This window comes from Myotis daubentonii, chromosome 15 (assembly GCF_963259705.1).
Source record: "Myotis daubentonii chromosome 15, mMyoDau2.1, whole genome shotgun sequence".
In the NCBI taxonomy this organism is placed as follows: Eukaryota; Metazoa; Chordata; class Mammalia; order Chiroptera; family Vespertilionidae; genus Myotis; species Myotis daubentonii.
The window spans coordinates 17,783,743-17,806,866 of NC_081854.1; the positions used below are offsets into that span (position 1 = coordinate 17,783,743).

The window sequence follows — 23,124 nt, forward strand, 5'->3', positions numbered from 1 at the left end:
TGTGTTCTCTTTGCTCCAGATGGCCCGGACACCCCCACCATTTCCCCCTCAGACTCCCATTACCTACGTGGGACAAACCTCAAACTCTCCTGCCAGGCAGCCTCTAACCCGCCTGCACAGTATTTTTGGCTTATCAATGGGAGTTCTCAGCACCCTGCACAGGAGCTCTTTATCCCCAGCATCACTTCAAATTACAGTGGATCCTATACCTGCCTCGCCTATAACTCTGTCGCTGGTCTCCATAAGACTATAATCAAGACTATCACAGTCTATGGTAAGTGCCTCCTGGACCACTGGCACCAGGCTGTGGGTTGCAGGTGTGTCTGGTTTTCAGGACAGAGTCTAGAGGGTGTTGTCTACCATCCTGTGGCCATGGACACAAGCAAATCACAGTCTTCCCCTGAGTCCTCCCACTACATCTCTGTAGACTCTCCTCCATTGCTCTTCTGATTTGTCATAGTAAAGCTGGGGTCCAGCCTTGGAAAGTGAGGAGGGAGTTCTCTCAGCCCCAGAAAGAGTCAAGTGGTGGAGGGAGGGAGTTTTCCAGAGGGGAAAACAAGGGTCTTCAAGGCAAAGTTGCTTCTTCTGTCACTAACACTTACCTTCTGTCACCTCTTGTCTTTTACCTGCTCCATGTGCTACAAGGAACATACAAGGCTTTGAACAACCTCATCTCTTTTCCCCAAACTAAAGGATGAAACACCCTCTGAGGAGGGGTAAATAGGACAAATCCCTGCTCCCTGCTCTGCTCCAGGCTCACCTGGTGACTGACAGCTCTGTGCCCTCTGTGCTGGGACAGGGGTCTGTGGTGAAGGTGCATGAGTAGCCTGTCCTCCAAAGTGCCGAATATGTCACCTATCGACACCATGCCTCCCTCAGACCAGGCTGCATGTATGTGGGGAGAGAGTGAGACACAGGAGATCCTCCTCTGAGCTGTGTCCTGACTCTGAAGTCACCAGCTGCACAACAATGTGCTAGACGACCATATGTGACATTCCTACGGAGCACAGTGAATGGTAGTGCTTCCTTGACATGTATGTAGATTCATGGGACAGTAGGAGCAGTGCCACAAAGTGTGTAGTTTACGAAGTAAGCTAAGAGTACCAGCCTGATGTTAAACCTGACTACTTCTCTCTAGGGACTTCCTTCTCCCTGATATTCAATCCAAAGGCCAGGAAGTGAAAGTCCTATTCACACTGAGAAATCCTTTAGATTGAAACTTCTCCAGGTCCTAAGGTCATGAAGACTGCCTGGGTTATAGTCTCTAATAAATTACTTAACAAAACAAAAATGCCTTCCCATCTCTATGTATAGTCACCATATGAGAGAGGGGATGTGATTATTTAGAAAGTCACAGACAACTATGGAAATCACACAAAAGCCAATGGGTGGAAAATGCCACCTGGTGATAAAGATGCTGGACACAAGATCTAAGTCTCCCAGACCTAATATCTCAGATATCCAGGTGATCTGGAGGGAAGAGGGGGGTATAGCCCTCTCCTTACAGACTGTCACCTGAACAAAGGTCCTCACCCTGCAGAGGTCAGAGTCCTCCTCTGGTGACCTTTACAAAGATCACCGTGGCCTGGGAGTGGCTGACATCTCTGAGGAAGGAGCCCACTCTCAGTCAGTCACCTCCTCTGTTTCTCCACAGAGCCCGTGGGAAAGCCCTCCATCCGAGCCAGCAATGTCACAGTCACAGAGCATAATGACGCCGTGGTCCTGACCTGCCTCACAAATGACACAGGGATCTCCATCCGGTGGCTCTTCAAAAACCAGAGTCTCCTGCTCACAGACAGGATGAAGCTGTCCCAGGACAACAGCACCCTCACCATAGACCCCGTCAGGAGGGAGGATGCCGGGGGTTATCAGTGTGAGGTCTTCAACCCCGTCAGTTCCAGCAAAAGTGACCTCTTCGGGCTACATGTGCAATATGAGTGACCCTCGACCTCTCCCACTTGCCTTTGTATATTTCACGGGCAGGGGGTGAGATGGATGAAAGCCTTGAGGAGGTGGGAGCCTCCTTCAGAGCCTATAGAGCACATGGGTATGGACCCCAGTATTAGGCTAATCTTGTCATTGTCTCGGTTCTATGAGTCTAAACTGTCTGACCATGGGGAAGGCTCTCACCTACCTGAGCCTCAGTTTCATCATCTCCAAACTGGAATAAAACAGCTGGACCTAAACACTGTTGTTAGGATATTTCTTGAGAGGTTAATGAGAATAAAGCCCTCAGCCAGGGTCATGCTCAGTCAGGACTCAGTCAGTGTACCAATTATTACTATTTTTATAAACGCTGTTGTCAGTAGCTGTAAAGTCAATCAGAACTTGGTGAAAATGTCATTCACCACTCACCAGATCTGTAACTCCGGCAATTTATTAAGCACCTCCCATCCCTGATTCTGTTTGTGCTCATGGGGGTAACACCCCTGTCCCTGGTGGGGGTGGGAGGATCAAATGACATGAAAGTAGAGTATTTCCCACCCTACTGGACCATTGAAAACACTCAGCACATTCTTATTACTCATCAGCACTGAGTTGACAGGTAAGGTGCCTGCTAAGACTGTCCATCGTGATGGAAAAGAAGAAACAGGGGTAAGAGATAGAACATGTGAGGGAAAGAGGAGTTAAGAGGAAAATTACCAGGACATGGGAATGATGGGTGTGAGAGTACGTGCAAAGTTACAGCAAATGGAAGGTTTCAAATGTGCAAAACAGAGAATGATGCAACCACCAGAAGTGGGGTGTCAGGACTGACACTCCCAAACAGCACAGACTAGGTGGCAGTTCCTTCCTCCTTCACCAGGCCTCCCCCTGCAAGGGCCCCTCCTGGTTTCCCCTGAATGGACTTGGGCCTTCACCTCTCCCCCTTTCCCTTCTCCTTTCAGAAGAACAAAACTACACGGGGTATTCTGTGGGGACCATCGTTGGCAGCGTTATCGGGGTCCTCATCGTGCTGGCTCTGAGGGTCTCCCTGGGCTATTTCCTGTACCTCAGGAGGACGAGGAGGTACCATGGCATTTCCTTCACCCTCACCCTAATCCTGTCCCCTGATCCAGGCTGACCCCCAGCAGAGCCCAGGCCAAGAGGAAAAAGACCCCGTCCTCAGAGGGTTCTGGGCCTGCTCCCTGTGGCCTCCCAGCTTCCCCATGGAGGCCCCTAACTCCCTCCATCCAGCTCCTCCCTCACCAGCTGCTGACCAGGGTGGTTTCCTCAACAGCTTCCTCACCTATAAATGAGGCACAATTAAGGAACTGTGCCCTCAGGACTGTCCTGGTTCTCTCCACACACCTGCAGCGGGGCCAGCAGGTAGTAAGTGCTCAGTAAGGCACCTCCTGTTGTTTTTCTAAGTCCACCCTCCCTGGTGAGGGGATGGGCTGCCTCAGGGTCTGAAAGTCATCCTGGCCAAGGCCACACAGCTGAGGGTGGAAGAGCCTGGACAGGAAGGGTTGGATCAAATGTCCCCACTAAGCCAGTTTGGTAACAAAAACCTTGATGTGGCTTAGAGCATCAAATAATGGCTGCTGGAATTATGGAGGTGAGGGATAGGAAGTGAGTGAGTGAGGGGATAAAAGGAGAGTGAGTGGATGTGTGTGTTGTGTGTGTGACTGAGTGAGGGACAGTTAACTCCAGCAGGAGCAGCAGAGGCTGGAAGAACAGGCTTTCTGGGACACGGAGAGACTACCACTGCTGTTGCACTCCCCGGACTGCAGGACTCGGGCATGGAGCTCACACCATCTTAATGGGGAGAGCGGCCTCTTCTAGGAACTCATCAGCACCACCACCCAGACAGGCCTGGGAGACTGCCCGCCCGCGACCAACCCGGCAGCCACTCCAACCAAAATCCTGCAGTCACACTCGCAGACCCTGGGATCTCCACCTCCAAAGGAGCACCAAGCCTGCCTGCAGCAGTAAGTGCAGCCTCCCCTCCCCAGTGGCAGACCTCAGACATCACATTCGCATGTCTCCAGTTCACAGGTTTCCGAGGAGCCCCACTCCATAGACTTCTCCTAGGAGTCACTGGGAGCCTCAGCTGGATGTGATTTTGTACAGACACAGGCGCAAAGGCCCCCAGTAGAAATTCTGAATTCCCTCTGCCTGATTAGATTGCCCACACACACGCAGCTGCACAACTTCAGCGCCAGGGCCCTTCAGCACCAGGGCCCCTCAGAGTGCGTCAGAGCTCAGCGCTGGCGAACTGCACTGCCACAATTGCTCACTCTCCCTGAGCCCATCTCCACAGGGCACTTTGGGAAGCCTCAGTGAGCCTCTGCTGGGTCCGATCTTGAACTAATAGGGACGCACTACCCTGGGTAGTAGAAATTCTGAATTCACCCATCTTGGATACCGGCCCAAAGACGCCTTGATTAAGCATGCCAGGGCCCTTCAGAGTGCTTCAGTGCGCCTGTGCTAGCAAACTCACTGTGAGTGCGCCTGTGTGCTGCCACTGGGAATGCAAGCCTATCCACCACAGGTGCATCAGCAAAAACTGAGTTTCCCCACCCCACAGCTGCAGAACTCTGGACACTACAGTTGCATGCTTTTCCAGGTCTCCCAAGACCACCGCTCCACAGGCAGACCTGGGGCCCCACTGCGAGCGCTGCTGGTCACATACTTAAACAAACAGGGGAGCTGTTCTGTAGAAACGCTGAATTCCCTCTTCTGGGATACCTGCCCACAGACACTGCAATCCAGTGGCTTCAGTGCCAGGGCCCTTCAGAGTGTGTCAGGACACCCTGCTGGCAAACTCACCACAGGTGCCTTGTGAGCTGCCACTGGGATCGCGTGTATCCAACCACGGAGGCAGCAGCAAAAGCTGAGTCTGCCCACCCCACAACTATAGAACTCTGGACACCACAGTCATGCTTTGCCAGAGCGCAGGCTTCCTGAGCCCCACCACCCCAATAGACGGTTCCTGGGTGCCACTGTGAGTCCCTGCGGGGCACGGGTGATTTCAACCAAGGGCATAAGACAGCAAAATTTGGAACACCCCCTCCATAGCTGCTGACTTCTAGACACCTCAGTTGTGCCTTTCCAGCTCGCAGGCCTATATCAAGAGAACCCAAATAGCTCAAGTAGGCAGCTACACTAGACTACCAAACCTAGGAGACCTGAGAGGTCACACCAGTAGCACCATACCCTAAAGAAACTGGGTAGCAAAGCAATCGGAGCTACAATTAAAACATTACAGCAAAACATGGGAAGACAAAAAAGCAATCCGCAAAGGAAAGAAAAAGAGAAATCACCAGAAAGAGAGTTAAATGAAATTGAGGCTACTAACTTATCAGAGAAAGAATTCAGAGTAATGGTTATAAGGATGTTCAAATGGCTGGATGACAAATACACACAACTCAATGAGAATTATAAGGAGCTGAATGAGAATGTCACCAACACGAAAAGGAACTAAGAGGAAATGAAGAACAACATAGCTGCAATAAAGAACACAATGGAGGGCTTAAACAGCAGACTAGAAGAGGCTGAGGACCGCATCAGCGAATTAGAAGACAAGGTAGGAAAAAACACACAAACACAGGAGCAACTGGAAAAAAAAACTTAAAAAGCAAGAGGAGAGCCTAAGGGAGCTTTTGGACAATGCAAAACGAAACAACATTCGCTTAATAAGGGTACCAGAAGGAAAGGAGGAGAAGCAAGGAATAGAAAACCTGTTTGAAGAAATAATGACAGAAAACTTCCCTGATACTGGCGAGAAAAAAACTACACAAGACCAAGAAGCACATAGAGTGCCAAACAAGATGAACCCCAAAAGACCAACACCAAGACACAACATAATTAAATTGGCAAACACCAACGACAAAGTAAGAATCTTAAAGGCTGCCAGAGAGAGACAGAAAGCTACCTACAAGGAATCTCCTTTTAGAATATCAGCTGACTTCTCAAGAGAAACACACCAGGCAAGAAGGGAATGGAATGAAATATATACAAAGTGATGCAAAGCAAGGGAATGAATCCAAGAATACTATACCCAGCAAGGCTATCATTCAAAATTGAAGGTGGAATCAGGAGCTTCACAGACAAAAAAGGGCTAAAAGAGTTTATTACCACCAAACCAGCAATGCAAGAAATGCTAAAGGGACTGCTGTAAAAATAAGAAACAGAAAGACAAGAAGAAACACAAGCATTAAGAATAAAAATGACCACAAACAAGTACTTTTCAATAATAACATTAAATGTAAATGGATTAAATGCTCCAATCAAAAGACACAGGGTAGCTGAATGGATAAGAAAACATGACCCATATATTTGCTGTCTGCAAGAGACCCACCTCAGAACAAAGGATTCACACAGACTGAGAGTGAAGGGATAGAAAAAAATTTTTCAGGCAAATGGAAATGAGAAAAAAGCGGGGGTTGTGATACTTATATCTGACAAAATAGACCTCAAAGTAAAGGCCATAACAAGAGATAAGGAAGGCCACTACATAATACTAAAGGGAGCAATTCAACAAGAAGATATAACTCTGGTAAACATATATGCACCCAATACAGGAGCACCCAAATACATAACAACTTCTGGAAGATATCAAGGGAGAGATCGATAGCAATAAAGTCATAGTAGTGGACTTCAATACCCCACTGACACCACTGGATAAATCCTCTAAACAAAAAATCAGCAAAGAAACAGCAATCCTAAATGGCTCACTAGATCAGATGGACTTAATTGACATCTTCAGAATATTTCACCCCAAAGCTACAGAATATACAGTCTTCTCCAGTGCACATGGGACATTTTCAAAGATAGACCATATATTAGGACACAGGCAAAGTCTCTTCAAATTCAAGAGAATAGAAATCATAACAAGCATCTTCTCAGATCACAATGACATAAAATTAGAAATCAACTACAATAAAAACATTGAAAAAAATCAAACACTTGGAGGCTAAATAGCATGCTATTAAACCATGACTGGATTACCAGAGAGATCAAAGAAGAAATAAAAAGCATCCTGGAAACAAATGACAATGAAAACACAACAATCCAAAATCTATGGGACACGATGAAAGCAGTCCTGAGAGGGAAGTTCACAGCTCTACAGGTGTACCTAAAAAAAAAAAAAAAAAAAAAACAAGAAGAACTGGCAATAAATGATCTGACCCTACAACTCAAAGAATTAGAAAGAGAGCAACAAGAAAAGCCCACAATATCCAGAAGGAAGGAAATAATAAAGATCAGAGCAGAAATAAAGAACATAGAGACCAAAAAAGCAATACAAAAGATCAATGAAACCAAGAGCTGGTTCTTTGAAAGGATTAACAAGATTGATGAACCTCTCACCAGGCTCACCAAGAAACAAAGAGAGAGGACCCAAATAAACAAAATCAGAAATGAAAGAGGTGAAGTAACAACTGATCCTACTGATATACAAAGGATTGTCAAAAAATACTACGAACAACTCTACTCCAACAAACTGGACAACCTCAATGAAATGGACACATTCCTAGAAAAATACAAGTTTCCAAAACTCAATCAGGAAGAGTCAAAAAACCTGAATAGGCCAATAATTACAGATGAAATTGAAACAGTAATCAAAAAGCTTCCAGCAAACAAAGCCCTGGACCAGATGGCTTCACAGGAGAGTTTTACTAAACATTCAAAGAAGAACTAAAGCCAATCCTTCTCAGACTGTTCCAAAAAATTCAAGAGGAAGGCATACTTCTACGCTCTTTCTATGAAGCCAGCATTACACTAATCCCAAAACCAGATAAAGACACCACAAAGAAAGAGAATTACAGGCCAATATCCCTGATGAACATAGATGCTAAAATCCTCAACAAAATTCTAACAAACTGGATCCAGCATTTCATTAGAAAGATCATACACCATGACCAAGTGGGATTTATTCCAGGAATGCAAGGCTAGTACAATATCCACAAATCAATAAATATGATACATCATATAAACAAGTTGAGAGACAAAAATCACATAATCATATCGATTGATGCAGAAAAGGCATTTGACAAAGTCCAACACCCTTTTCTGATAAAAACACTCAGCAAAGTGGGAATAGAGAGATCATACCTCAACATAATAAAAGCCTTATATGACAAACCCACAGCCAATATCATACCCAATGGGCAAAAACTAAAACCATTTCCCTTAAGAACAGGAACAAGACAGGGATGCCCACTTTCACCACTACTGTTCGACATAGTACTGGAAGTGCTAGCCAAAGCGATCAGACAAGAAGAAGAAATAAAAGGCATCCAAATTGGAAAAGAAGAAGTAAAATTGTCATTATTCGCAGGTGACATGATACTGTACTTAGAAAACCCTAAAGACTCCATCAAAAAACTATTAGACCTAACAAATGAATTTGGCAATGTAGCAGGATACAAAATTAATGCCAAGAAATCTATGGCATTTTTATACGCCAATAGTGAACTTGCAGAAAGAGAAATTTAAAAAACAATCCTATTTACGATTGCACCAAAAAAATTAAGATATCTATGAATAAACTTAACCAAGGAGGTAAAAGACCTCTATCCAGAAAACTACAGGACATTGAAAAAAGAGATAGAGGAAGACATAAACAGATGGAAGAACATACCATTTTCATGGACTGGTAGAATCAACATCATCAAAATGTCCATACTACCCAAAGCAATCTATAGATTCAATGCACTCCCCATTAAAATACCAACAGCATATTTCACAGAACAAACTCTCAAAAAATTCATCTGGAATTAAAAAAAAAAAAACCGAACATCTGCTGCGATCCTGAGAAAGAAGAACAAAGTAGGAGGGATCTCAATACCAGATATCAAGCTGTATTACAAAGCCACTGTTCTCAAAACTGCCTGGTACTGGCACAAGAACAGACATATAGACCAATGGAATAGAATAGAGATCCCAGAAATTGACCCAAACCACTATGCTCAATTAATATTTGACAAAGGAGGCAAGAGCATACAATGGAGTCAAGACAGTCTCTTCAATCAATGGTGCTGTGAAATTTGGTCAGACACATGCAAAAAAATGAAACTAGACCACCAACTTACACCATACACAAAAATAAACTCAAAATGAATAAAGAACTTGAACGTAAGATGGGAAACTATAAGATTATTAGAGGAATCCACAGGTAGCAAAATCTCAGATATATGCTGAAGGAATTACTTCACTGACAAAGCTTCTAGGGCAATGGAAACTAAAGGGAAAATAACCAAATGGGACTATATCAAAATAAAAAGCTTCTGCACAGCAAAAGAAACCATCAACAAAACAACAAGAAAACCCACTGCATGGGAGAACATATTTACCAATGATATCTCCAATAAAGGTTTAATCTCCGACATTTATAGGGACCTCATAAAACTTAACAAAAGGAAAATAAACAACCCAATAAAAAAAATGGGCAATGGACCTAAATAGACATTTTTTGAAAGAGGACATACATAATGCTGAGAGACATATGAAATCATGCTCAAAGTCACTAATCATCCAAGAGATGCAAATCAAAATGACAATGAGGTACCACCTCACACCTGTCAGAATGGCTATCCTCAACAAATCAACAAATGACAAATGCTGGCGAGGATGCGGAGAAAAAGGAACTCTCATTCACTGCTGGTGGGAATGCAAACTGTTGCAGCCACTGGGGAGAACAGTATGGAGTTTCCTCAAAAATCTAAAAATGGAACTTCCATTTGAGCCAATGATCCTACATCTAGGAATATATCCCAAGAAACCAGAAACATCAATCAGAAAGGATATATGCATCCCTATGTTCATAGCAGCACAATTTACAATAGCTAAGATTTGGAATCTGCCTATGTGCCCATCAGCAGATGAATGGATTAAAAAAACTTTGGCACATCTACACAATGGAATACTATGCAGCTGTAAAAAGGAAGGAACTCCTACCATTTGCAACAGCATGGCTGGAGCTGGAGAGCATTATGCTAAGTGAAACAAATCAGTCAGAGAAAGATAAATATCATATGTTCCCATTCATTTGTGGATTATAATGAACAACATAAACCGATGAACAAAAACAGATGTAGAGACAGAGAAGCATCGATCAGATGCTCAAAACTCAGAGGGAAGGCAGGGGATGATGGGGGTGAGGAGGAAAGATCAACCAAAGGACTTGTATGCATGCATATAAGCATATGTGATGGATGTGGAAAACATGGGGTGAGGGTGAGGGCAGGATTGGGGGGATGAGGAGACACTGGGGGGATAAGGACACATTTGTAATATCTTATTCAATAAAGGGAAAAAATATTTTCTTAAAAACCTTGATGTGTGAGACGGGAGAACAGCAGAGCCTGTGGTGTCATTTTTGCCTCTAGTTCAGGTGGATGGAGACAAGACAGGCCACTGTCACAGTGTAGCTCTGTAGGCGTGAGGGGCGGGTCTGCCCACAGCAGGGCACCACGCTCATCTGGATGCTACATGAGTCTGGCACTTCTGCCTCCTGCAGCCTTGATGTTTCTACTAAGTCAGACCCTCAGGGTGGATTCCTGTCCTGGGTCCTCAGTCCCTTCCCTGGTAACTCCTCCGAGACTCATATCTGCCTGTGGGTCCTTTCCCTGTGGGCCCAAGTTAGTGGTGGATCCTTAAGACCTTGCCTCAGTTTCCCTCTCCTGGGCTTGTCCCGCTTAAACAGTGGAGAGAAGCCTCCACCCTCTGCTGGGAAAGGAGACCCTCCTTGCCCCCTGTTGTGACACCAAAGCTCCGCTTCACCCCTCACAAGTAAGTCTGACCTTTCCCAGAGCCAGTGACCCCCATGGCCTCCAAGAGAACCCACCTCCAGCAGCCAGCCCTGCTGAGTGTCTCTTCAGCCTGGAGCCTCTGGGCCTGCCCCACAGTGTCCAACCCTGCTATTGTCCCTCAGGCTCTGACCATTCCCTGGGCTTCAAGGGATATTCTCATCACCACTCTGCACAGGGGACCCCAGCTCACCAGTCAACCTGACCTGAAGACTGTGTCATGTGTCACCACCTCTCCCTCACTGGACCCTGAAATGTCCAGAGGGTCTCACCCTGGGAAATGACCTTTCACCCCTGGCTCTTGGGAGCTAAAGAACCACCCTCTCCTGGGATAATAGGCCAAAACTTCCTCCCCGCTGGGTGCTAACTCCTCCTGTCTCTGATCCCAGGCCAGGGTCCCTCTGGAATCTCTGCCTTCCCGGTAAGTCCATCCCCTCCCTGTTCCTTCACCCAGGGCCTCAGTGACCCACGCTCAGGGCAGGGGCATCATCCAACCTCTCAACACAGCACAGACCCCTTCCCCAGAACAGCCAGCACAAGGGGAGCCCGCCCTGGCCTAGTGGGGCCCTCACATCAGTGGTGGCCAGGGCAGGAACAGAGTCTGAGGGTAACCCTGGAGTCCAGCATGGAGCAGAATGGGCACTGGGAGCACCAGTCAGAGATCCCAGGGTAACAAGGGTGAGGGGGGCAGTGTGGGCTGAATTGGGGTGCTAAGCTACAGGTGTGAAGATAGCTGCTCAGGAGACAGAGCTGTCAGTCCTGCCATGAAAATCCTCCCTCCCTGTCCTCTGATGCCTTCTCTCCCCCCTGCACAGGGCCCCCTACCCGACCCGAGGACAGCAGGCCCCATCTACGAGGTGAGTTTGGGTTATGAACATTCTGTTCTGCAGGTCCCAGGGGGCCCAGGATCTGTCCCCAGCCCAGCCCTGGCTGTGCTTCCGGGTTAAGGAAAGGGCAGCGAAAAGTGACAACAGAGGTAGGGCGGAGGGCGGTGCCCCGGGACAAACACCCCAGCACAGTCAGCCCCCATGGCGCCTGTGAAGCATGGCTCTTGTTCTGAGAAGGCTGCAGGGCTCAGAGATCTCTTCTTTCTGTGACAGGAATTACTCAATCCAAACACAGAGGTGTACTGCCACATCACCCCCAGAGCAGACGTGGCTTCTTAGTTACTCCAGGATCTGAGACCCCAGACCCTGTGGATGTGGCCTGTGCCAGAGAACCAGCTCTGAGCATCATGCTAAGAGAAATAAGCTAGTGTGAGAAAGATAAATATCACATGATCTCACTCTTTTGTATAATATAATAAACAACATAAACTGATGAACAAAAATAGAGCCAGACAGGGAAAATATTTTATAATATAATAGTAGTAATCCTGTCATTGGCAGATTTTTAATATTTCCCACAATGTTTGCAATATCATACTATGTTATACAGTTTTGATAATATTATTATACTTATAATCCTATTTTCTTGAGATATTAATGTTTACTGCACATAATATTATAGTAAGATCATTTTTCTTGAATAATTTATGTTTATTGCATTTAACATTATTATATTTAAAATAGTTTCTCTTGAGATAAAAATAAATAAATAAATAAATAAAAATGTTGTAAGGGATTGCTGAGAAGAAGAAACAGAGAGAGAAACCTAGCCATACAGAATTATGATGGCTATAAATAAGTACCTCTCCATAATAACCCTAAAGGTAAATGCATTAAATATTACAATCAAAAAGCGTAGGGTAGCTGAATGGATACAAATTCAGGACTCAACTATATGCTGTCTACAAGAGACCCAACTCAAAACAAAAGACACACACAGGATGAAAGTGAAGGGATGGAAAATTTTTTTCCATGCAAATGGAAAAGAAAAAAAAAACTGGAAGAACAATACTCATAAATGACAAAATAGACTTCAAAACGAAGGCCATCACAAGAGACAACAAAGATCACTGCATAAGACTAAAGACATCAATCCAACAAGAGTATATAAGCCTGGTAAACATATATTCACCCAATATAGGTACACCTAAATATATAAAAAAATCTTCTAGAGAACTTCAACAGAGATTGACAACAATACAGTCATAGTAGGAGACGTTAACACCCCTCTGACATCACTGGAAAGATCTTCCAGACAAAAACTTAACAAGGAAACAGAGACTCGAAAGGACACACTGGATCAGAGTGATTTAACAAACATTTGTAAAACATTTCACCCCAACAAAGCAGAATATACATTCTTCTCAAGTGCATATGGAACATTCACAAAGATAGACCACACGTTAGGACGCAAAACAAGTCTCTACAAGTTCAAGAAGATTGACATCATATTAAGCATTTTCTCATATCACACTAGAAGAAATTATAAATAAACTACAGTAAAAACAACCCAAAACATTCAAAGACCTGGAAGCTAAATAGCATGTGATTAAACAATGAATGAGTTACCAATGAGATCAAGAAAGAAATCAAAAACTTCCTGGAAACAAATGAAAATGAACACACAACAACCCAAAATCTCTGGGACACAGCAAAAGCAGTCCTGGAGGGAAGTTCATAGCACTACAGCCATACCTAAAAAAAAAAAAAAAGAAAAAGAAAAATCAGCAATAAACTATTTAACCCTACAACTTAAAGAACTAGAAAGAGAAAAACAAGAAAAGCCCAAAGTAGAAGGAAGGAAATAATAAACAGTACAGCAGAAATAAATACCATAAAGACTAAATAACAATACAAAAATCAATGAAATGAAGAGCTGGTTCTTTGAAAGGGTAAACAAAATTGATAAAGCATTAGCCATACTCATCAAGAAACAAAGAGAGAGGACCCAAATATTGAGTTACAACTACCTTCTTATCGATCTCCAAGAAAATATCCATAAACTCTCTGTTAAATTCCCAAGTCACACACTACCAGCATCTAAATTAGCAGAAAATTCCATCATTTCCTTGGGGTCCCCCGCCACCCCCAGCACCCTTCCCCACATGTCCACTTGCAGACTCACAGGGTGATAACAATTGTCCCTGCATCTCTTCTTTGTTCAGCTGCTGCCACCTTCAGGAAGGTGATAGTAATCAAGACTTGGAGCCTAAGAGCCTGGACCCACCGCTGACCAGGAAGGCAGGACTGGGTCTCCACACTGATGAGGTCAGGGGCAGCAATGACCATTCTGCAGCACTGGGGGGACTGGGCAGTTGGGCAGACAGAGCTGCCCAAGGTGAGGGGACAAAGAGCTGATGAAGGACTGAGTGGGGAAGGACTGAGGCCTCAGCTGGGAGCCCTGAAGGGGAGGTAATGGAATGTTCGCAGGGAAAAGGCTGGATTCTGCAGAGGAAACGCTCTGGGGCACTGACTCAGCTGCAGGCGCTAAGCAGGCTGTGTGCCTCCTGCCAGCCCTCATCTCACAGCTCTCACCTCCAGGAATATGGCTCTCTCCTCACGTCCACCTGCCCTCCCTCACCTGGGCGCCTTCATGGTCCACTTTACTTGAAGGGGCTTTGGGTCCCTGTCCTGCACTACAGGGAGGGGGAGGGGAGGCTGAGTCCCCCACAGACAGCCCAGCATGGTGTCCTGAGGAGGGTTTGGAGAGTCAGAAAGGTCCTCACACTCCCACTTCCTGGGTCCTGATCTGAAGTTGATGGCAAAGCCCGACACCACCTGCTCCCTCAGGCGCTGAGAGATCTCTGTCGCCAACCCAGAGCAGACATCCACCTTGACTGCCATCATCATCAACCAACAGCATTTGGACACTTTCTTTTTAATGGTGGCCAGATGCTTTTGAGCTCTAGGGGAAAATGTGACTCTCTAAGGCCAATAACACATCTCCCCTCATTCTTCAACAGGACGGTTCTTGAAATGCCCAGGAGGACCCACCACCCACTGAGGAAGGCCCAGTATGAAATATTTCACAGCAGCCCAGAAAAGGCTCATGTGCACATATATTAAGTGGCAGGGCCTTCAGAGCCACTTGTCCCCTGTGACCACCCCTCGTGCAGGAACATCTGGGCCCTCGTGTCTATCCTATATTATCCACTGCCCCTGAACCATCTCCCTCTACAATAAATTAGGCCCTGGGGATGGTTCCAGGTCACCAGTCATTGCTGCCACACCCCAATGTGAGGGGCTCCCCTGGGGACCCTGATGTCTGAAGCAGGAGCTACACCCTGAACAAATCTAAAGAGTATTTGAAGGGTGGGGCTGTTGCAGGAAAAACACTTGCATTTATTTGTCTCAGGTGATGGAAAAGGACCCCTGGAGCTCAAGGAGGAGTGTGGGTGCCCTCTAGTGGCTTGTTCCTGCTTGAAGAGGAGAGAAAGGGGCGGGAGAGTTGTGAGATTGGGGCTGAAGTCCCACAGAGGGCACAGTCAGGTTCAGAAGGAGACACAGTTAGAGGTGATGACTGATGACTACGTTGGCTCACTGGCTGGAAACTGGGTTGTGAAAGGGTGTGGCCACAAATCAGAATGACTCCAGTGGGTTGTACTGCAAAGTCGGGTGAGGAAAATTCTGTAGACACTGGGAAGAGAAAACACATCATAACCAATCTATATGCCATGCCATTAGACAGCCTACTCTGATGTACATACCATCTCATGCATCTTAGCAGTAAACACAGTCATTTCTATCCTCAGGAAGAAAGGTCTTATTAAGAGGAAAACTATATCATAGGAGTTTGTCTATATTTTCAGAATCATACACTGTGACATCATAACTTAAAAATGCATTTATGCCCCCGAAATGGACAGTGTGTCAGGTCTCCTTCCCAGCACCTGTGGGCTGACAACCCCTGTCCCAATCCCTGGGCCCCCCTTTGAACTACAGAACCTATAATGTTCCGTCATTAAGGGGTTCGGTGAGGTCTTTGTAGTGGCCTCACCATTCCTCCCACCACCTCTCAGACTCTGGGCAGAATCTGCTGTCCAATCTTGGGTGTGGTAACTAAATTACCAGCCTCTATTTCTGTCCTTCCTCCATCCCAACATGTGACAGGTGCCTTCTGCAGGTCATTTTGAGGGAAAAGTTCTCAAAAACTGTTGCCTTGGCCCACCCTGAACTAACCTCGACCTTTAGGGCCATCATCATCACCGAGAAGCATCTGGAAACTTTCTTTTCAATGGTGGTCAGATGCTTTCCAGGCAGAATGTGACTCTCTCTGCACAGGGATGAGTAACAAATGGACAGAGGCAAATGGCATTAGTGTTCACAGAATGTGACCTATATGAACGCTTAAAATCACAGGAGGGTCCACATAAAGTCCACATTCTTGAACTAAAACATGGATCATGGGCGGCTTTCACCACTTCCTAAGAGCTAAACTACAAAAAGTGTTATCAATGATGAACTAGAAAAATTAAACCTGCATCACAGTTACTGATAAATTGAAAATGGTTATTGGCTTTCCTCTAAAGAATATTCCAGTGCATGTTTTCATTTTACAGTGACGTAAGGGTCCCTTCTATCAAGAGGCTAGCTACACCCTGAACAAATTTTTTAAAAACAATTTTCATTGTTGCAGGAATACAGATGTCCCCCACTTCGCCCTTTCTCTCCTTCCACCGGCCCCCACCCCTCTGCAGGCCTTCACCCCATTATTGCCTGTGTCCATGGGCTATGCATATGTGGTTTTTGGTTAATCTCTTCATATTGCCCCCACTCCCTCCCCTCTGAGACCTGGTCCAGGTATCCATGCCTCTGCACCTATTTTGTTTGTCAGTAAAAATTTTTACATTTTATCACTTTAAATCTGTAAAGCAAAGCGAGAGGAGGCCTCTGGACACTCACCCAGATCCCAGCACCTCCCATGAGCAGAAGGATGAGGTAACTGCTAAGCTCCCCTGGCCGTCAAGACAGAGGTGTGTGCCCTGTGTGCAGTCCCTGAGCCCTGATGTCCCTGCATCCACCGGCACTGATTGGTGGGTCTGGCCCAAGACTGGAGCGTCCAGCCCCTCTTTATGGTTAATCAGGGCCTTCAGGCCAGTGCACAGACAGAAGGAAGCTCTGGAAATTGAATCACTGCATGGAAGCACCCACAGGGCTCTCAGCTCTCAGGGCAGCTCCTGGGTGCTCCCCGGTGCACTGGAAGCCACATGCCAACCACCATAATAGAACCTGCCAGTCCCCACAGGTGGTGGATATCAGACCTGGAGGCCTTTCCCATGAGGCAACCCTGATCCAGCACCTGCCTCCAACCTGAGGAAGGTAACTGAGGCCTGTGGTTTGGTCACTTGGCACTTTGAGGGCCTGGACCTTGTTCCAGAGGTGCCGTGCTCAGCAAGGAGGGAATCAGGAGTCTGAGGAGGAGGGAACCTACAGTGAGAGCAGGAGGCGGAGCCAAAGCACTGGCATCTAAGATAACCCCTGATGACAGATGGGAAGGTCCAGCCCTTGTGCCCAGGCAGGGACTCTGAACAGAAGCCTCATTCCAGTGACAATCTCAGTGAGGATGAGACAGAAGCCAGATCAATACCCAGCTCTGCCTGTCTGCACCTTCACATTGCTTTACAGACACCATTAAGTAAATGATAGAAGCCACACAATCAAAGTCTGGCTCCTGCCCTCTTATCCTACCACCTGTGACATCTGTGGTCAGAGCATGTTCACTGGAGACCAGGGCCTGGATTCAGCATGGGAGGAGGCCAGCAAGTGCCCTTGTTTGTCCCAAAAAGGGAGGGCAGGGGTCTCCTAACAGTGAGGGGCCAGACTCCCATTCATTCCTCCAAAATCACAGCCCTACCCACCTCTACCTGGTGAGTGACATCTCATCTCCCCAATCTGGGTCTTGGTGACAGCCTGTGTCCTTCCTCTTCTCAGTGACACCTGACCTGGCACAAACTCTGGACTCTTGACCCAGGTGGAGTTACTACCATAGGAGGAAGGAGCCCACCTTTACCTCAAAGGAAGTCAGGGGGCAAATCCCTGTGCCCAAAGGCCCTGATCTGTGGGGTCACCAGGCTGTGTCTCTGAGAACATCTCACAAGCCCATGATGTCCTGGGGAACTTCCCGTGCAGAATGGGTCAGGAGAATCCAAGATCTGGGGTGCTTCCACCTAAGAGGGGCTGAGGGTACAGGGGGGCCTCCTCTCCCCTAAGAGAGGGACCCTCAGGGCCCCCTACTGAGTCTCCACGTGGAGTTGCTCCAGATCCTGGGCCCATGGGGAGGCCTAGAGCAGATGACAGTCAGGGACACAGGGGACTTGGATGCAGTGCCCAGTGCTGTGATGGGGACACACAGGGCATCCTGGGCATCAGAGCCCCAGGCCAGCACCCTCTCCTGGAAGCCCCACAGGAGCCCTCACCAGACCCTTCCTTGAAACCTCAGGGACAGGGAGCTCCTCCTGGGTGGGTAGTTCTCCTGACACTGGATCCGGAGTCCTCTGGACAACCACCACCCTCTCCCTGCGCTCACCCTGTCCTGGGTGAAGTCAGGCAGCCTGGGACCCACAGTGACTGGCCACTCAGCCTGGAGGTCAGAGCCCACCCATGCCCAGGGCTCAGGGTCAGCTCCCACTCTCTGGAGCAGGGGTCCTCAAACTTTTTAAACAGGGGGCCAGTTCACTGTCCCTCAGACTGTTGGAGGGCCGGACTATAGTTAAAAATAAAAACTAGTCGGCTGCTAAGCAACAGGCAGCAGCGGCAAAAACACCTGGAGGGCCGGATAAATGTTTTCGGCGGGCCACATGTGGCCCCCAGGCCTTAGTTTGAGGACCCCTGCTCTGGAGCCTGGTCAGCATCCCTGATGCAGCTGCAGGTCACCTTACGCCCTCCAGGGGGCGACATTGGAACACACAGTCAACATTAAATTAACATAGGAACTTAGCTTTGATGAAGGAGATGGGAAAGGAGCCTGATTTCCACATCACAGATCCTTCTGGGCCCCTCCCATGTGTCCCCTTTGTCCCACAGGCTCCTTCTAGGGGGCTAGGAGCACCTGCTTTCTCAAGGACCTTGTGCAGCGCCCCACTCCCTGCCTTGTACCACCATGGGGAAGGCAGGGGGACCACAAGCAAGTCCCCCAGGCAGAGAACAGAGGTTGCCCCAAGGGTCGGGGAGCACATGGACAGGCTCAGCCAACAGCCGCAGAGATGGAAGGTTTCCCTAAAATCATGGCCCTCAAGGGCCACATGCACCTGCACACGGGCAGCAAGCCCTTCCAGTGTCCCTACTGCTCCAGCAAGTTTAACCTCAAGGGCAACCTGAGCTGGCCATGATGGTCAAGCAGAGCATCATGGACATCGGCCTAGACAGCCAAGACCCCATGATGGAGCTGACAGGCACCAACTCCTCGGACCTTGATAGCCAGCAGGAGATGGAGGGCTCCGAGGAGAATGCCTATGCATATGCGGGCGTGGACGGCAGCATTGAGTCCAGCGTCCTGACCGAGCAGGCCATGAAGAAGATGGCTTACTGCCACGTGCTATAGCAAAGCTGGGCCGCCCGGAACCAGGTGAGGGGGTCCTGGGCGTGGGGGTGAGACCTGTGAGCTGTGGGCTATGCTTCTGCAGCTGAGAAATGAGCTACTGCCCCACTGTGCAGAGCCCTGCCTCGACATTGAGTTCTTCACACCACTAGGGGCTTGTAGACCAAATGGATGGTAACACTGGCCTTAGCTGTGAACCGGGCCCAGCCCGCAGGCTTTTGGGGACCCAGGTCTGCATCTCCTGGGCCTGTTGCTATGGGAGGGTGGGGAAGGGACAGGTCACAAGGGCTCAGATTCTCAGGTGTTTGCAGGCCCAGCAGTGCTGGGGCAGCCAGTGTGGGCAGGGCCGCGTGATGGCTGCTCAGGGGCTCTGACACTGAAGAAGGGATCACTCTGGCCAGGCCTTGTTTCTCCCCTGCCTGCCTCTAGAGATGTTGGAGCCCCAGCTGCTCAGCACTGCCCACTCCCACCCACGAGCCCTCATCTGGGAACAGCCCAGGCGCAGAGCAGGCAGGGCCTCTGCCTTCTACATCCAGGTGCCTCCTGAGCTGTCCCGGAGCCAGGTGTGCATGCACCCCAACCTGGATTGGGGACACCTTCCCCAGCCAACCCCGCAGAAGCCCCATCTCACCGCCCTAAGGTGGGTTTTGGCAGATGTCACCCAATTCTGTCTTAGCTGGGGCACCACACATGGTGTGTCCCAGCTCAGTGTCCCCACCATGAGCTGAGATGAGACTCACCTTGGTTAGGCCACACTAAGGAGGACAGGCAGAGGCCCCTTGATCAAGGGGCAGGGCACCATGAAGCAGTCACTGGGGACCCACGGGAACTGTCAGGGGGAGGACAGGAGTATTTGTCTTCCTTAAGGTGCAACAAGTATTCATTTTGAGGACGGGGACAGCCAAGAGTCCGCAGGCTCCCGGGAAGACCAATATTTAAAAAGGAAAATGAGGACCATAGTGGAATATATATATATATATATATATATATATATATATATATATATGCAAATGGGAGTATTTGGAAGGTAAGATTCTTGCAATAGGTCTTCCTTTTCCTGGCTGCTGGCACCGGTTTTCCTTCGGTACCCAGGACCCAAGCCTTTGATCTGGCTGCAGTGGAGAAGCCAAGCCTCTTCAGTCTTCAGTCTTCATTCCGTGCCTGCATATGCAAATTAACCACCATCTTTGTTGGGTTAATTTGCATAGTCGCTCTGATTGGCTGGTGGGTGTAGTGGAGTGACACCAATTTGCATGTTTCTCTTTTATTAGTTTAGATTTTTCCTTTTCATCACTGTGTTGCCCATAACCTTTTCTGATGGAGACTGTTTTCTTTTTGCCAAGGGAAGCTTTCATGTGTGCTTTGTGTGCCCCCCAACCTAGATCCGCCTGGCCCGGGAAACTCCAGGGGTTGTGCTCTGGTCTTGGGGGCCAATGATGGCAGGGAGGCTCAGGAAGAAGGTGGGAATCAGGAGGAGGCAGTGGGGAAGGCCCGCAACCCCCTCCCAAGAACTTGCCAGTGACTCTCTCTGCATCACCCACCAGAGGCCAGAGCTCCCTGGGCAGCCACCCTCCTCGCCTGTCCCCAGCTGGCTCCTGTCCCTGGAACTGGATGCTGCAGGCCCCAAACAGGGAAATAGCACATTCAGGACCCAGGGGCCCAGACTCCTGCCCACCGGCCTCCTGAGGCGTCTGTGGAGAGGGGCGGGCAGGGCTGTCCCCAAAGGCACAGAAGGAGGTGAAGCCACCAACTTCAGCCCAGGAACCAAGTGGAGGGACAGCTGGGGGTGGGGGACCACTTTGCAATGCACCTTCTCCAAGGCTGTACCTTAGTGAAGGGCCAAGCCCGGCCTCAGGGTGGCTGTGATCAAGGCTGAGGGGGGGACACGGTGGCCTGGGATCAGGCAGCCAGGGGCCCCTCCTTCTCTGCTACAGCTTACACTAAGCAACAGATGAGAGGGCTGGGGCCCACAGACCCCACACCCCCCAGTGCACAGGAGCCCGCCACAATGACCCTCAGGTGGAAGTGACCTTGTCACTGTAGAAGACATTTTCTCCTGCTCAGAGCATCATCCCTTACAACTACCTCTTCCAACACGTCTCTCTCCCATGGTACTAAAAAGAACCCTGTTCCCCCTCCTCCTCCTCCTCCTCCTCCTCCTCCTCCTCCTCCTCCTCCTGCTGTGCAGTGGCCTTAGTCTTGGAAACCCAAGGGAGAAGGTTCAGGACCCCAGGGTGGGGCTCTCCTTCCTGCCTGCAGCCCCACCATCAGCTGACCCTCAGTGAGTTTGATACTTGAATCCCCCTACCCTGTGCCTAGGACCTGGGCGAAGCTAAGGAAAGGGACAGAACAACTCACAATTTGAGACGGGGGTTGGGGAGGGTGGTCTTGCAAAGGCTCCTATCTTCATCCCTCGACCCCAAACTTTGCAAAAGAGGTGTGAGGCCTCTCAGGGGACTTGGAAACTCCTGAATGAATTCCATTCTAACTTATTTTGACATGTATACAAACCAACTGTTTCGAAATTCCACTTGTGCAAAGCCCTGCTGTGTTTTTATGTTCCTGTTTAAAAGAGAAGTTTACTTAACAATAACTATAAATAAGTGAATATTCTTTTTTAAAAACAAAATCACTTAGCTCAAGAACCAGGGAGCTCACAGCCACAGGACTTCCTACCATAGTCCCGCCCCCCTACCTGACATGCAAGACACCCTCTACCGCCTTCACTGAAGGTCCTACCGAGACTGTTGGTCCTGGGACTCTGTCCCTGGAAGCAGAAACCAGGCTGGTGACACCCGAAGAGAGAAGGTGGACCCCATCACCAGTCATCACTCAGAGGACTCCTTCTCACCCCCAGAGTCACCTGCTGGCGAGTGCAGCAGGGTGGCAGGAGCCTCTCCTGCCTCTGCAGCAGCACTAAGGTTGTCCTACTGCTGGCTTAGGCCTACTGCAAGTGGGGAGAGGGCCTAAGCTGTCAGTCCGAATTTAGGCAATAAAGACAAAAGCAGGCAAATTTAAAGGCTTATTTAGCAAGCAATGTTTCAGTATTTCATATTATTTCAAAATATCTAAAAATTCAATAACCTTAATTAAAATTTACTAATTTAGAAAAGAATAGTCGAAATAAGTTAAAAGTTATTTCTTTAGGTGGCTATCTTCCAGAGATTTTTAATTTTATTTTATTTTATATCTCAAGAAAAACAATTTTTAATATAATAATGTTACATCCAATCAACACTAATTACTCAAGAAAAATTATGTTAAATATTATAACATTGCATGCAGTAAACAATATTTCAAGAAAAAAACAATTTTAAGTATAATAATATTATCAAAACTGTACTAACATAGTATCATATCACAAAAGTTGTAGGAAATATTAAAAATCTGGGAATAACAGGATTACTGATATTATATTCTAAAATATTTTTCCCATTCTGGCTCTATTTTTGTTCATCAGTTTATGTTGTTTATTATAGTCCATAAATGAGTGAGATCATGTGATACTTATCTTTCTCCAACTGACTTATTTCGCTTACAGTGATGCTCTCTACATCCATCCATGCTGTTGCAAATGGTAGGAATTCCCTCATTTTTATAGCAGTGTAGTATTCCATTGTGTAGCTGTACCACAGTTTTCTAATCCACTCATCTGCTGATGGGCACTTAGGCTGTTTTCAAACCTTAGCTATTGTAAACATGTTACTATGAACATAGGGGTGCATATATCCTTTCTGACTGGTGTTTCTGATTTCTTGGGATATATTCCTAGAAGTGGGATTATTGGGTCAAATGGAAGTTCCATTTTTAATTTTTTGAGGAAACTCCATACTGTTCTCCACAGTGGCTGCACCAGTCTGCATTCCCACCAGCAGTGCATGAGGATTCCTTTTTCTCTGCATCCTCGCCAGCTCTTGTCCTTTGTTGATTTGTTGATGATAGCCATTCTGACAGGTGTGAGATGGCA

General features: G+C 47.6%; 1 protein-coding gene across 13 annotated transcripts in view; it reads left to right on the top strand.

The window, feature by feature from the left end:
• Nucleotides 1-23,124, top strand: part of LOC132216799 (carcinoembryonic antigen-related cell adhesion molecule 1-like) — a 287,472-nt gene that overhangs the window by 149,132 nt on the left and 115,216 nt on the right. For 5 of the 13 annotated variants that reach the window (XM_059666337.1, XM_059666343.1, XM_059666340.1 and 2 more), the window contains one exon: nt 11,549-11,590. The exons of 3 other annotated variants lie outside the window; for them this stretch is intronic. In XM_059666337.1, the coding sequence (XP_059522320.1) occupies nt 11,549-11,590 (42 nt within the window). Of the gene's footprint in view, nt 1-19; nt 275-1,654; nt 1,879-11,548; nt 11,591-11,833; nt 12,391-23,124 lie in introns of those variants that run through there. 5 more of the 13 variants (XM_059666328.1, XM_059666354.1, XM_059666336.1 and 2 more) reach the window with 5 other exon arrangements.